A 15,948-nucleotide genomic window follows, 5' to 3' on the forward strand; every position below is an offset into this window, starting at 1 on the left:
AGAAGAAACACAGGGCTGTAAAAAGATAGGATGCCTTGGAGCACAGACGGGTTCATTACTCAGAAAAGAAATTAAATTTTGAGAGCAGATGAAGGACAGGACACACTTTGACTTGGTTGCTGTGCCTGGACCCTGACCCTCTCTGGGTGTTTGCCTCAGGAATGCTGACCATTCTCTGTTCCCAGGAATGGGCTGAGCTGGTTTTTAACAGAGAAAATTAACTACCTTGTTACTGGACTTCAAGATCCTGGAAGGAAACACGCAAACCCCAGACCCTGCAGCCCTTATCCTGTCCCCCTTCCCTCTTGCATGCAGCCCTTCTTCCTTATCCCCTATATAATCGCCAGCTAGTAGGAAATGTTGGAGCAGAATTTTCAGGATGACCTGCTGCTCTCTCCATACTGCTGGTGTTCTTGGAATAAATGCTCATATATGATTCAGCCTTGCCTCTGCTTAATTTGGCTCAAGTAGTGACAGGCAGCCCCATACCCATTTTGTGTCCCTGTCCCTGCCTCCAGCCCCTCCCTCCCATCTTAAGCTCTTGAGGCATAAGCATTGTATACTCACTTCTGTACCCACCCATTGCCCAAGGCACTGAGCCTGACACTCCAGGGGTGTCTGATTAATACCTGCTGCACTGAACTGAACGAGGAATACACTGTAATTGCTATTTAAGGCATGTGTCCCGGAAGCCACCACAATTTCTATATTTTCTCTTTTGTAATCCTCAGGCATAATTACAAAAGGCAGGAGAAAATAGAGGATGACGTTAGCAGAGCAAAAAAACTGAGCCAGAGGAATATGGGTATAAACTCTGCCACATTGCCCCAAGGCCTTCATACCCAAACATGGGCTCTCCAGTAGTCCTGACTCCTGAAATTGTCCTCCTTGGACAATGGCTGGCTATGGTATTGCACCCATGAGAAGTTGGGTGCCTGGTTTCTATGCCTTAGGACTCCTTCCAGGCTTCTGGGGGCCCTGGGGTACAAAGAGCCCTTTGGATTCAAATGAGGATGAGTCTGGTTGTAGGACCAGCCCGCAGGAACCCGGCTCTCCAGCAAACATCCAACTGGCTTAGAGGTCCAGCTTGGGAGTGAACCTGTCAATCTAGGAGCAACCAGACTCTCCTTCCTCTTGAAGGTGTGTTAGTCCCACACAGGTGTGCTGGGTTATTTCCAGAGATAATATCTATGACTTGACTTGTGGATTCTAAAACAAACAAAAAACCACCTCCTTTTTTTTTTAAACATCTGGTGTACTCTATTGTACTCCCCCCGCCCCCCCCCCCCCGCCTTCTTGAAATAGTTTATATCTGATAATCTCATGGGTGATTCATGCATTCCTGTTAAAGACTTTTATCTATTTTGTGGTCACATTCTACTCTCTCCCCATCTTGCTACCTCAGCAAATATTTGGCCTCCAAGGCACTGAAGGAATGACAAGTCCCCTCACCCCAACTTATACAGTTTGGAGAGGCTCTGGAATCCTGTGCTCGAAGGACACACCTCTTCCGTAGGTTTAACATCGATGGCTGGAAATAATACCTCTTTGTAATAACCAGTTTCACAACTCCCATAAATACCTTCTTGGTTCATTATACAATCCTAGAAAGGCTTCTCCCCCAGGTGTAGATGAAATCTGACCGTCTCCCCCACAGCAGGTTTTAGTCAGGAGCAATTTGAAGGCAGAGAAAGGGATAGACCTCTGGGGAAAACAAGCCAGTCATCCTGGACTTTCTAGACCTGTCACAAGGCTGGAACTCCCAGTCTGATGAACCCTGCATCCAGAATGCTAAGTCTGAGTAACTGGGACTCCCTGACTATCCTCAGCCTGCTCCTCACCTCTGCTTCTAACATTTGTGTTACCCTGAACTCTATTCTCCATGATTCCTAACCACGGGGCCTGCCTGCCAGCCGTGTACCCTTCCCCCCTAACTTCTGTGGAGCTGTAACTCTCACCTCTCCTTCCCCACTCCAAGGACTGCAGAAAAGTTTACTTTTGTCTTCAAGTAGTTAAGACATATTTGAAGAATGTTATGATATTTCTTTCTTTTTTTTAAAATTTTTTTTTATTGATTTCAGAGAGGAAGGAAGAGGGAGAGAGAGATAGAAACATCAATGATGAGAGAATCATCGATCGGCCGCCTCCTGCAGAGCCCCCCACTGGGGATCGAGCCCGAAACCCAGGCACATGTCCCTGACCGGAATCGAACCCGGGACCCTTCAGTCCACAGGCCGATGCTCCATCCACTGAGCAAAACTAGCCAGTGCTATGATATTTCTTAAAATGAAAGTGGTCTGCAGTGTTGAAAGGCTGGGTCAGGAATCTCTGTCTGTAATACCTCAGATGCTTCTCATAATCCTCACTGGGAGAATAAAGGCAAAGACAGGCCAGCTTGTTTGTGAAAGGAAAGAACACTTACATAGAGAATGTTAAAGAGGCCATATAGCAACTAAATAGGGCCCAGCTGCCCGTTGGTGCAGGATGTGATCAGGACCCCAGAAAACACACAAAGATGACCTCATCTTCTAGGGTCTTCAAACATGGGGAGTACAGTCTTTTCACAGCAACACTGAGGATTTTTATTCTTGGAATCTCAAAATGTTTTAGGTTTGTGAGGATCTTTAGTCTCCTTTCTCAGTATTTCCCTCACAGACAACAGATGTTCCCTGGGGCCTGGGCAGAGGCTGTACAAGGGGAGATAGAATCTGTCTGTAGGAAGAAAGAGAAAATCTAAGCAAAAAGTCACAGGTGCACACCCCTCCCGCTGCAGTCGCCAACACCTTTCCCTAGAGCACAGAGCACAGAGTACTGAGCGGGATTTACTACAGATCCTGCAAGAGCTCAGAGATGAGCACCACTTCAGGGAACTCCAGGGTTCTAGGTCTGAGAATCAGTAAGTCCAGACTTCTATGGTTACTCACTTGAAGTTGAAAAAGCAACCAAACTTTACCCTCCATCATTTCCACTTAAACAATAGTAGATATAAACTTTCAGTTTTAGATTTTGTGTTTTTTTCCCTTCAAAATAAACAAGCTAGCTAAAGATTAGTAGAAAATATTAATATTCAGTGCAGGTGGCAAACTAGTTTCAGAGGCGATCTGGGTAGGTTTCTCAGGGTCTGTGGGTTCTGGATCGACAACAAGACCTCAAGCTCCATTACTCAGTGGACCTCAGATTCTCCTCCATGAAACGAAAACTTAGGCCGTTCTCCAGATGTAAGAAAGAAAGAAAGAAAGAAAGAAATGAAGGGGAAGCAGAAATGGAGCAAACCTGTTATGTCTCCTGGTTGACAATTAACTTTTGCTAATAAATAAAGTAAAAGCCCATCTTCAGACTCTTTAATGACCAAGTTTAGTGTTTATCCAAGCAGAACAAGCAGCACAGACAGGCTGATTACTTACTTGTCACAAAAATAATCTCCAGACAGGGAGAAAATGGGAAGAATATGGACAAGGATGTGAGAGGATGCATGGAGGGAGAAAAACAAGTTCACTAAAGGAGACTGGATATAAAGTACAGTGCAGGGAACATAGTCAGTAATATTGTAATAACTATATATAGTGTCAGATAAGCACTAGACTGATTAGGGCGATTACTTGATAGGTTATATAAATGTCTAACCACTATGTTATACACCTGAAACTAGTATAATATTGTATGTCAACCGTGATTTTTTTTTTCTTTTAAAATATATTTGTATTGATTTCAGAGAGGAAAGGAGAGGGAGAGAGAGATAGAAACATCAATGATGAGCGAGAATCGTTGATTGGCTGCCTCCTGCATGCCCCCTACTGGGCATTTGCGCTGATCAGAAATCAAACTGTGACTTTCATGCAGTCCAGGCAGTGTCAACCGTAATTGGAAAAAAATAAATAAATAAGGGAGGACCACAAAGACCACATTCGGAAAGACTATCACTCACAGCTGAATCAGCTCCAGGCCATGGTCCAACTTCGGGAAACCAGATGGATCTTCCATTCTTTCTAATCCAAAGAGCTCTCTGAAGATTAGACTGGTTCTGGCACTGGTCTGGCACTGTCAGGGCTTCCTCGGGTAGAGAGATGCCCTCCAGTCTGGGAGTTTCAGGGCCAGGCTGAGCTCATAATAAAATGGCTTCAAAACTGTTCCAGACCAGGCTTGCTCTTCTGGGATCCCCAAACTAGTAGTAAAGTATATTTAGGATATTTCAGCTTGGGCAAGAGTTCCCCAGAGTGTTCACTCAGAAAAATGATACAGCCCTGTCTGGTTTGGCTCAGTGGATAGAGCGTCGGCCTGTGGACTGAAAGATCCCAGGCTCAATTCCAGTCAAGGGCATGTACCTTGGTTGTGGGCACATACCCAGTGGGGAGTGTGCAGGAGGCAGCCGATGGGTGTTTCTCTCTCATTGATGTTTCTAACTCTCTATTCCTCTCCCTTCTTCTCTGTAAAAGAACATCTCCTATAAGTAGGTGCAATGCTATGAGTGTGATAACCTATATAAAACAGCACTTTTTTTTTAACTCTCAGGAAACTGAGATAAGAAAGAGAAGTCATAATAGTAGTAAGAGTAGTAGTTCCATACAATACTGCAATTGGACACAAGATAAGATAAAGACCTCTGTACTCATATGCTTATCTTTACCTGGGTTTGTAATCTTCCCAATTCTCAGGCCCAGGAATCCAGGCACACCTGCTCAAGACCATTCTTGGCGTCCTTCAGGACCCTTTCTCAATCCCATCTCTTGTTGAAGGCCATTGGTACATTGCAGCTTTCTCATAGCACTTACCACATGTAGGATCATGTTATTTTTTATTTTTATCTATTAGGCTCGTGTTACTAATATCTGTGCACATAACGCATCTGGCAGTCTAAGACAAAACACAGACCTCAACTCTGCATCTCTTACCAGGAACATCAATACTTGTTCAATTTAAATTGAGTTTCTAATTGAATGCTAAATGAATAGATTTTCACAGCAATGCACAATACTTTTCATCTTACATGCACATCCCTTTGACTAACAGTGGTTGTCTGGAGCATAGTTTTGGAGATTCTGCGCCGTAACAAAGCTCTGTGGCAAAGAGGGCTGTAATCAATTAGTGATGTCTGCCTAGGTCAGGACTGGGGGTAGTGGTGCAAATGCAGTATAACTTGGGAAGGTAAATTAAGGGTTATTAGAGTGCAGCAAAGAGATTAGAGTACTACACAGTCAGGGAAGTCTATATGATCAAAGTAAAAAATTAGATCTTCAAGGATGGGTAGGACAACAGTGGGTGAAACACAAGCAAAAGTACTAGAGTAGGAAAGTACAATACAACCCAGTAAAGCAAGGATGAGGCAAGTTCAAATAGGAGGTTTACAAAGAATGGGGGAAATGCTGTGAATGCTCCAAGTTAAGGGACAGAATAAAGAATAGCCAAGAGATCTCCTCCCCCTCTCCTAGCCCTCTCCTCCCAGTGTGTGTGTGTGTGGGGGGGGGGGGGGGAGGAAGAATAGCCAAGAGACAGAGAAGGGATGGAGCAAGAGGGAAGATAATAGGCTTTATTTAGTTATGTCCAAGAGTGAATTGAAGTCTGCAAGAATGATTTGAACTCTTTTCTTTTTTTAAAAAAATCCTCACCCAAGGCTATTTTTTCCATTGCTTCCCGCCCCCCCCCCCCCCCCCCCAGTTTTTATCATCCCCGTAGTCCATTGATTTTTTTAAAGAGTGTGGAAGGAAGGGAAGGGGCAAGAGAGCGAGAGCGAGAGAAACATTGATGTGAGAGAGGCACATCGATTAGTTGCCTCCTGCACACACTCTGACCAGTGCCAGGGATGGAACCTGCAACTCAGGTACATGCCCTTGACCTTGACTGGGAATGGAACTGGTCACCCTTTGGTGCGTGGGCCAGTGCTTTAACCACTGAGAAACACCAGCCAGTGCTGAATTGAAATTTCAATTAGGTATATCAAGGTTTTCCAGGAAGGAAGTGGCCTTGCTTAATGGTTAATAACCTAAGTTTTGCAATCAGGTAGTTCTGGGTATAAATTCCAGTTCTGACTCTGACCTCAGCTGGATAACTTAATCCTTGTAAGTCTCAATCCCCTCATCTGTAAAATAAGTAAATGCCCTACTTCATTGTCCTGAGGGTCAAATGGGGAAGAAATATGCATTAATCTCATAGCAAGCCCTCACTAACTATTAGCTATTACACTTGGTTAACCATAAGAAAAAGAACTTTTCAAAAGAGAAAATGTCTACCTCATTATCTCATAATTTGCGGAATCTCATATGAAACCTATACAATAGTTATTAGGTGGCTCAGAAAACAATTAAGTATATGAAATACACAGAGAAATAGAGCCAGATCACTTGATTTTCCAGTAATGGGAAGAGGCTTGGACTTTAGGCTTTCTATAGTTAAGCATTTCTGGGGATGGTGCATTTTTTGTTGTTGACTTAATTCTTTACTGAGTTATAAGGAACTAGGTAACTCTCAAGCAATAGAACGGTTATAGAGAAGTAATTTAATGATATGATCTCACTTAAGCTCTCTCCTCTAAGAGATTGCCTCTTAGTTGAGTAACTAAATGCAGTTTTAACCATTTGAGAGCCCTGAGCCCTGAGATGTTGTCTCAATGCTGTAATAAGAGTAAAGACACACAGGGTGGACCCCCTCTAAGGCTCTTTCTGAATTGAAATTCTGGCCCCAAAGGCCATCTCTTTGCTTCAACATGCAGACCTAGCAGAAAGTCCCATGATGCGAGATTCAGGAGCCTTCCTGGACACACGAAGATTTGCTGTGACAGCTGTCCTGTCTGTGCACATGGTTAGGGACTCTGCAACCAAAAGGGCCCAGGGAACAAAGCCTTCAACTTGAGCATGGAGTGACTGGTGAGAGGGTCTTATCTCCTCGCTGTGGGCCTGGGTCTCCAGGTGGAAAATGAGGCACAGTGTCCTCCCAGCCTGACTGAGTGGGGATGGCGGCCCTGAGCTCACACAGCTGGGCCTGGACCTGGGAGAGGAATGATCCGGGACACCCAGCATGAACTGTCTGTGAACGGGGTGGGGTCCACCCATCCCAGAAAATTCAGGAGTATTTGCTGGGAAGGAAATACCCTACCCCTGGTAATGGGACGGACAGTCCAAACCCAGGGTTAGCAACATTTCTGGCAAGGAGTGAGTCACGGAAACACTTCCTTTCCATTAACAGAGGTGTTACTGTGCAGGGTATTAATTGCAACAGAGCACTCTTTGTTGCAATGTGGGGCTGTTTCTTCAGCAAGTATAATGAATTACCTCCTTCCAAATCTATCTGTGAGCTAAACTATAGCTCCGTTAAGTGAATTATTGGCTTAACAGTACCGTCTCCAATACTGCCTTCTATGAGACGTATGTGTCACATTCAAAATAGGAAAGGCCATTGAAACACGTGCTACTTTAGCAGACACTGCTGCAGGGGAGTTTAAATGGGCCACTGGATGTCATCTAAAATGAGTGCATTTTCTTTGTCAGGGCTCCAGTCCCCACAGTATACGTGACCCCAGATCTCCAGCGACACCAACACCGGGGAGGCCTGCAATTCCTCAGGCAAACAGAGCTCCCCTGGCCAGAGGCGTGCCACTGACTCCCTCCCTACAGGACAGTTATTTTCAGTCTCAGCTCTGTTAAAGGTAATCACAATTTCTCACAATTAATTAATGTGGAAAGCTTTTTCTCTCTGCAAGCAAGTGCTCACAGGATCATCCCACTTATGTACACCTTGTCTGGCTAACCCAGGGTTTTTACCCATCTGAGGCACTACTCAAGCCCTACCCCATCCTGACTTAGCACACAGTAATTTCTTGTGTCATGTGACGCTTCCCTTATTTCTTATGCCTGCTGCTCAAATCTGTAAACACTGCATCACAGATTAAGCAACATCTAACAAGATGCTGAGTATTTATCAACCATCTTCTCTTTTCTGAGTACGAAAGCTGAATTAAGTCAGACAGACCGACCGACACACAGTCCCTTTCCCTTTTCTATGTACTTCAGTGATTTACAAAGTCCTCCCTACAGATACACTAAGAATGTCTATACCAACCCTGATGTGCAGAGTCTAACACTTAAAAATAAATTTTTAAGATTCATTTTATAATTATGTGTCTAGATAATTTTGTGTGAGGTTTTGGTTTGATAGACTTTAGGCACATACTATGCCTAGCCCTAGAACAACCCAAAATCAGAATCTTTTTAGTGATTCCCTAAATCTGGTGGGTTCTGATTTGATTTCAGAAATAGGCACTCAAAGCTCAAAATTCCTTTCCTAATTGTTCAATATGTGGAACTCGGGCCAAGCCAGCCAAAGGACCTATCTTTCTAAGGTACATAAATAGCTGTGTGCAAAATATATATACTAGTACACATCTAGAAATAGAATAGGTTTACTGAACTCATATTACTACTCTAATGGATAATCTAATACTGACACAGAACATTGCCCTCATAATAGCCCCATATACAATTTACATTCTTATACTCAAGTCACTGATTAAACAGTTCAAATGCAGAACAACTGAGTCAACGTCAAGGTCATTTTATCCTCCAGTAATGACCTTTAACCCTCCCTCAGTTCCCTATGGAAGAGTTTCTCTCTCTCCTAGCAATGAACCAAGGAATTACTATACAATCATAAAGCTAAAGGATCATAAAACTAAAAGGAACCCCAAGAGATTTTCTAATCCAAGGTCAGCAATTATTCAGGACACATGCTACTGCTTCCTGATCCTAAGCCTTTGACAGACATCAGCAATCAATTTAAGAACTTTTGTTTCCAATCCATTGTCAACAAACCTATCGTATGGGATATAAATGGGAGTTGGCACATGAATGGAATCCTCTTTGCTCTTCTACCTAATCTAAACCCCTCTTCTTTCTGATAAGAAACAAAGGCCCAGAGAGTTTAACTATCAGATATACTTTCTTACATAGCTTTTGAGTGTCTCATTTACTTTAAGTTCTCATTTTATTTTCAAGTTAGACTTTGAGCTCATTTATTCACTCAATAAACCAAGACAATGCCTTACTAACTCTCTGGGTCATAAATGACTCAACAATTCAACTCATGTATTGAGACTACCAGCCTTGTGACAGGTGCTGTGGGTACTGAGAGGACCAACACAGAATTCCTTCCCTCAAAGACTTATGGGCAGGAAGAGAGACAGAAAATTAGAATATATTCTAACTAATAAATACCAAGCAGACATTGGTTCAGTACAGTGGGAGAGCATCATAATTCTTTCCAAGCTGGTGTCCCTGCCAGGACTCCCTCTTCTGCTAGAGGTCACCCCCTCCTTCTCCTGTGGACCAAACCCAGCCAAGCCCCCTCAGGCCAACCCACGGAAGACGTGGCCTAGCTGTCTCTTCCTCTCCACTCTCAATGCTGCTGTCCAGTGGAGGTCTCCATTTCTCCCTGCCTGGACCTTCACAGTAAACCCCTGGGGGTCAGCCCACCTGCACGTTTGCCCTCCTTGGATCCATTTTCCACATCCATCCACCTCAATGATCTTTTCTAAGCCCAGCTCTAACCTTGTTACTACCCAATTTAATTCATCCTCAGGACCACGTCCAAACTCGTCAGCATGGCATTGCAGGTCCCCCCAGGATCTGCCCCTGACCTCCTGTGCAGCCTTGCTTTTTTGTTTTTTCCTGTCACTCAATTGCACCCTCTACTCCAGTCACACCAAGTCACTTAATTAAAAGGTAGGAAGGGCAGAATTTAGAGGCAGAAAGAAAAGCAAGGCAGCCTCATGGGCAGAGGGGTCAGGGTAGGTCTGAGACCAGAGTGGAAACCAGCCTGGCTGAGCGGTCTGGCAAATGCCACTGGAGAGGTGTTTGTCCACTGCACACACTGCAATTCTGAGAGCCCCGTGGAGACACACTGCTGCCCCCTCTCAGCCTCAGTGCATGATATAGGATTCCTACTCCCCACTCCACCCTGGCTCTCAACCAAGGTTGAGATAGATTTGGAAGGAGGTAATTCATTATACTTGCTGAAGAAACAGCCCCACATTGCAACAAAGAGTGCTCTGTTGCAATTAATAGGCCCAGAGTCTCAACCAAGACTCCCAGGTGGATCAGCAAGGAGATGGGGAGCAAGATGTAGGAGGAGAAGCAGCCTGAAGGAGGAGGAGGGAAGGAACAGGAACATCTGGTGCTGCCAATCATTATTTGAATCTCAGTTTTCTCATCTATATAATGGCAACAATGGCTACTTTATAGTTGCACACTTTATTTTTTTTTCCATCAGCATTTCCTAAGATTTCACTAGCCATGATGGAAATGAGATTAGACAAGTGTAACAAGTAAAATACATGCATAGGTTAACTGCACTAGCCTCCTAAACTGGTATCACTTTCTCTGCTCTTGCCTCTGCAGTCTGTGGTCAAAACAGCTGCCGGGGAGAGCTGATTAAAATACAACCAGACCATGTCACTTCTCTGCTCAAAACCTTTTAATGGTTTCCCATCTCCCAGTAAAAAGTCAAAGTCCTTATAATAGAAGAGCTTACACCATCGTAGTGCTCTGTCCCCGTCCCAGCCTCCTGCCTCATCCACCCTTACTCACTCCACGCCATGTGCTTTCTCAAATAAGCCAGGATGCTCCCCAGGTAACTGTGCCCATGTTCCCTCACCTCTTTTGTCTCAATTTGATCATCACCTTCTCAACAGAGCCTTCCCTGTAACCCTATTTAAAACTGCACCCCGACCCTCTTTCCTGCCTTATGTTACTCTAGAGCAGCGGTTCTCAACCTGTGGGTCGCAACCCCTTTGGGGGTCGAACAACCCTTTCACAGGGGTCGCCTAAGACCATCGGAAAACACACATATAATTACATATTGTTTTTGTGATTAATCACTATGCTTTAATTACGTTCAATTTGTAACAATGAAAATACATCCTGTATATCAGATATATACAGTACGATTCATAACAGTAGCAACATTACAGTTATGAAGCAGCAATGAAAATAATTTTATGGTTGGGGGTCACCACCACATGAGGAACTGTATTAAAGGGTCGCGGCGTTAGGAAGGTTGAGAACCACTGCTCTAGAGCATGCTCACCCTCTAATATATTCTATTGTCGTTTACCAATTTATTTTGTTTACTGGTTACCTCTCTCCATCTAAACATAAATTCCAGGAGGACAGGGTTTTTACTGTTTTATTCACTGCTGTATGCCCTACCCCTAGAACAGTCCCTGGCACACAGTAGGTGCCCAATATACATTTGTTGAATGAATGAATGATTTAAGTGTTGGTGACTGCAGGTACATTCCAAGGCTGAGCTGATGAGAGGCCCAGCAGTACCAGGCCTGGGACCTGCCACAACAAATGAGCTTCATGGAAAACAAAACATATTTTGAACACTGCCGTACGCAAGGCTCCGTGCAGGTGATGAGCTGGGCCTGGAACTAGCCTGAGCTGTGGCTCGCCCCTGTCCTCAGGGGCTTCACAGACCCATAAAAACAGGTAGAGCAAGATAGCATATCCCATGACTCAAATTAGCACCGCCAGGTATACATTTACAGGAACTCAAGTGCAGGAGGTGCAAGGCTGAGGCAAGGGTATTACTAAGAACGGTTCCTGGTTGTAGACAATGGAATCTGAATCTAGAAATGATTGCTTCCTTGGGTACTCCAAAGAAAATTATTCAGAATGAATAAGCTTGCCAGCTCTGTTGTGTAAATAACATCTATTTCTTTTCCTGAAAATCCATAAGCGAGAAGTCAGATTTTCTAAATGATTGAAATAAAGCACAAACTGTCTTGAAAGACAGAAAGACCAGGCTTTATGCTGTGAATAGGGTGCGGGCCCCACGAGCGCTTTACCAAGATTATGCACAACATAAGCACTGGGTGACCTGAATCAGAATGCCCTGTGGCACAGAATTCTCACACCCCGATTCTTCGTGAACAGAATTCCCACTTGAAGCACAAAAATTCTTCCCTCACTGTTTCAGTCTGTTAAACGAATTGAGAATCGGGCTATGGGGCACAAGACAAAATGATTACATCTTTAAAAAAAGCATTTAAAAAATATCCTTTTAAAAAATTGAACAATGCCGTGGAGGCTGGTATTTGGGGAACATTTGGCCCATGGGCTGTATTAGGCCCAAGAAATCATTTGGTCTGGCCCTGCCAAGGCATTAGAGGCGAGTTAATTAAATGTTGGACCAAATATAGCAGGCTGATTTTTAAGGTGATAATGTGTATGGCCTGCGAATGATGTTATAAATATCCAAATGGCCCTTGGCAGAAAAAAGGTCCCCCATTCCTGGGCCTTAGACAGAGCATGTCATCAAAACACTCGAATCACCTTGAACTCTGTAGTATAAGGCAGACACTAAGCAGAACAGACCATGAGACTTCATTTCATAAGAAAATATTAACTTTCTCAGAATAAAATTATTGCGATTTACCTTAAGATAACATTTATTAAGTGCTTATTATGTGCCACAACTGTGTGTTTTTACACTATATTAATCAACCCTGATAACAAATGAAGTCATGACAAATATCCCTGTTTTCCAGATGAGGATATTGAGGATCCCAGAGCATAAGAGATTTGGCTAAATGGTAGAGTCTGGTAGTGTCAGAATTCAAATCCAGCACTCTCGACTCCAGGCTCTGTGCTCATTCGACTACACTACAGAAGCAGGGAAAAGCCTGTGAGAATTGTAATGAAGGCAACAAAAACTGTCCCTAATGGAGTTTGCATAAAGGCCTCTCATCTGAGTAGCCAAGATATTATTTCTAGGACCTTGTAGGCTTTCACAGAAATTAACAAATCTGGTTATCTAACTATTCAGTCCCATTATCTCGTGACTGAGAAAATGTTTAGCAGTTAGCGTCTTGTTGTCCATGAAAAGAGAGAACTTTCACACCTAATGAAGATATGCTATGTCTTGAAAAATCAAAGACTTTAAGCTGTTTCATACTTTTGCCCCTCATTTTAATAATAAAAATATTTGAAAGTGTCAAGGCTGCTGAATTACAGCAGGGACCAAACATTTTAATGGCTACAATCAGCCCTACACTGTGCCAGGGTAGTTAATAAATTTAAGAGTTCATACATCTTTAAGATCCACATGCTCAAAGGTCCAGAAGGAAAATTGCATGAAAGTGTTTTGTGATTTTGTTTCAATTAAGATTATAAAAATAAACTTAATATCATGAACTAGTAAGTTCTTAGGAATGAACTCAGCATCACTGCTATAAGTTGGCTGGAATTTCACTTCTGGTTAAACTAATGAGACAACACAAACAGATATACTAATAATTTCCACACAGGCCCAGTGCTCTGAAGAAAGAGGGAAAAAGGAGGATCTCGGGAAGTGCCTGTGATGGATGGGTACACTGGGGGTAGCCCAGGCTTGACACTTCTCCGACCAGGAGCAGAAACACTAGGGGACTCCCCTGTGTTGCTCCTAGAGGGGCGAACGTCTAGGAATACTTCAGCTGGGCCCTCACAATTTTTATGTGGGGGTTTTCCTTTCTGAATCAAGCTCCTGGGCTCACCCACAATAAAACTGGAGGGAAAATGACCATCAGGACCAAATGCCAGGTTTGCAAAATAGGCATGTCATCCTTCTTGACTCCAAAGATATACCTATGCAACAGGTTCTAAAGGCCAGGGGACAACTGCTCAAAATCCTTTCCAAGCCAGCAACACACGGTTAACAGGCGAGTCTCTCTGGAGAACCCCATTCCCGGAAAAGCAGGATTCCACTTCCACAGGGAATTGGGAGGGAAATGTCAGGGTAGGATTACCCTTGAAAACTGTCCTTAAACGGAGACAGGAAAACAATCAAGATCATCTCATCTATTTGGCCGCAGGGAAATCTAATCACTTTCTTTGTGACATGTGTCATTTGAACAGGGTGGGGAAAGAAATCTTCCCTAAAACCACCCTAAGCCACTTGACCCTTCTAGGGGGAGATACAGTAGAGCTAGGTGGTCAAGACTTGGTTCTCTACTTCTCTGCTTTCCTCCCACAAATGGCCTCTGCTAAGACAATTAGAGAACGCTACTTATTTACTAGAAACCTGACTTTACTTTGCACAAGTTTCTGGAGGAGCAAATCTGGGGGGTTAAGTGAGAGAGCAGGCAACACCAATGATTCTGAGATGCAGAAGTAGCAGCTGCAGACGGGGGTCGGGGTGGTGGGGGGCGGGGGTGCGAGCATGCACTCGGACCAGGAATCAAACCAAGACCTCCTGGTTCACAGGTTGACGCTCATCTACTGAACCATGCCAGCTGGCGGGTCCCAGCTTCTGTTTCCAAATGGAAGGTGGGGATTTAGAAGGAGTCTCACCTCCTGTGTGTCCTCACCTGTGTGAACTCACACAGTAAAGGAGACAGACATGGCTCTGACTCAAAGAGGAGCATCCCAGAGCCCAGATTGTAAAACAGACAACCTGGCAGAAATCCAGAATCCAAACAGGAACCACTCACACCTCTGAGCAATGGCTCAGACATCCACCCAGTGCAGCGATCTGTCAGGAGTGAATCACTTAAATACGTTTTTGTTGAAAAACAAGCAAATATGACTTGAAATTTATTTTCAATAGAAGAACAGTGTGGAGAGTAAGGAAGTTCAGGGAGCCCATGTCTACACATTAGCAGGTTGGGGAAGGAGGAAAACTGAGTTCTGCTGGATCTCTTCTTCCCACTCCCGTCACCCCTGCATTTGGCACGGATGTGTCAGGTTTTCAGAGCTCGGGTGCAGGCAGTTCATGCTCGCTGCCTGGGAAGGCGCCTTTCCAGCCCCTGCCCCCTGGGAAGCAAGGGCAACATCCCCCACCCTACGCCCTGGCCGTCCCAGGCTAAGGTGCCTCTTCCAGTCAAAGGAGAACTGTAATCCACATCTCTGTCAGGGCAGCGTGGTTCAGACCAAAAATTGGGGAGCAGATACCATTAAACACACACACACACACACACACACACACACACACACACACACACAATGTTTGCTTCCACTCGGGAAGAACCCAGAGCTACTTGCTTCCCTTTCCAAACCCGTTTGATCGTTTTGGGTAAAGCAGGACCCGGTAGCTCAGCTCCTGGGGCACCCAAATGGAATCCCCGATGAGCTTTGTTCTTCACATGCACAACACAACACCCTGGGCGAGGCAAGCTCCCGCGTGGGGTCCGAGGCCGAGAAGGCGCCGAAGGACCCGGGCACTGGGTGTGCAACGCCTGGCCCACCCTCGCACCCGCCCGCCCGCCCCGTACGCGGCCTGGGCGCTGGAGCGCGTGAGGGTGCGCGCGTCGCCCACCCGCCGCGCCGCTCACCTAGCACCACCGCGGCGACGGTGGAGAGCAGCAGCCAGTTATTCTTCAGGAAGCGCTTGTGGTCGCATCCCTTCCTCGCCAGTTTCTTCATGGCGGGCGGTAGGGCTTGGAGCCGCGGCGGCGGCCGCTGTCGTGCGCGGTGCTCGGTGGTGCGCGTCGGGGCCGGCTGGGGGCTGGGGGCTGGGGGCCGGGGGCCGGGGGCCGGGAGGCCGCCGGGGTTCCAAGGCGCAGTGGAGGCGGGACGCGGCGGCGTCGGGGAGAGGGTGTGCGCTGCCTGCTGCCGCCGCCGCGGTCACTGACGCTGTCACCGCCGCCGCCTGAGATTGCGCGCCGCGCCTTGAGCTCGGGGAATGTGCGTGGCGGGCGCGCCCGGCTCCTCCTGCCGCCGCGGCGCTGTGCGGCCCGCGTGCCAACCAGCGAGAAAGGAGGGAGGAGCGGGAGAGCAGGGAGGCGGGTGGTGCGTGTGCGGCGCCCGCGGTGCCGGTGGAACAGGCGTGGGAGCACGCCCTGCGCGCCCGAGGCTGCTGCTCCGGAACCTGCGCCCCGCCCCGCCTTCTCCCGGAATGTCTCGCCTTTTCTTTCCTTTTTCTTTTTTTTTTTTAGATGGTCAGGCTAAGTTTTCGCATTGAGGGTTTCCTCCTGTCCGT

General features: G+C 45.7%; 1 protein-coding gene across 1 annotated transcript in view; it reads right to left on the minus strand.

The window, feature by feature from the left end:
• The window catches only part of SLC1A1 (solute carrier family 1 member 1), a 63,496-nt gene extending 47,784 nt beyond the window's left edge, over window positions 1–15,712 (minus strand). Inside the window, exon 1 of the mRNA XM_081103428.1 lies at window positions 15,302–15,712. Within this exon, the coding sequence (XP_080959554.1) occupies window positions 15,302–15,392 (91 nt within the window). The 5' untranslated portion in view covers window positions 15,393–15,712. The remainder of the gene's footprint in view (window positions 1–15,301) is intronic.
• Between the last annotated feature and the right edge of the window lie 236 nt (window positions 15,713–15,948).

This window comes from Myotis nattereri, assembly GCF_964212035.1.
Source record: "Myotis nattereri genome assembly, chromosome: 12".
Classification (NCBI taxonomy): Eukaryota; Metazoa; Chordata; class Mammalia; order Chiroptera; family Vespertilionidae; genus Myotis; species Myotis nattereri.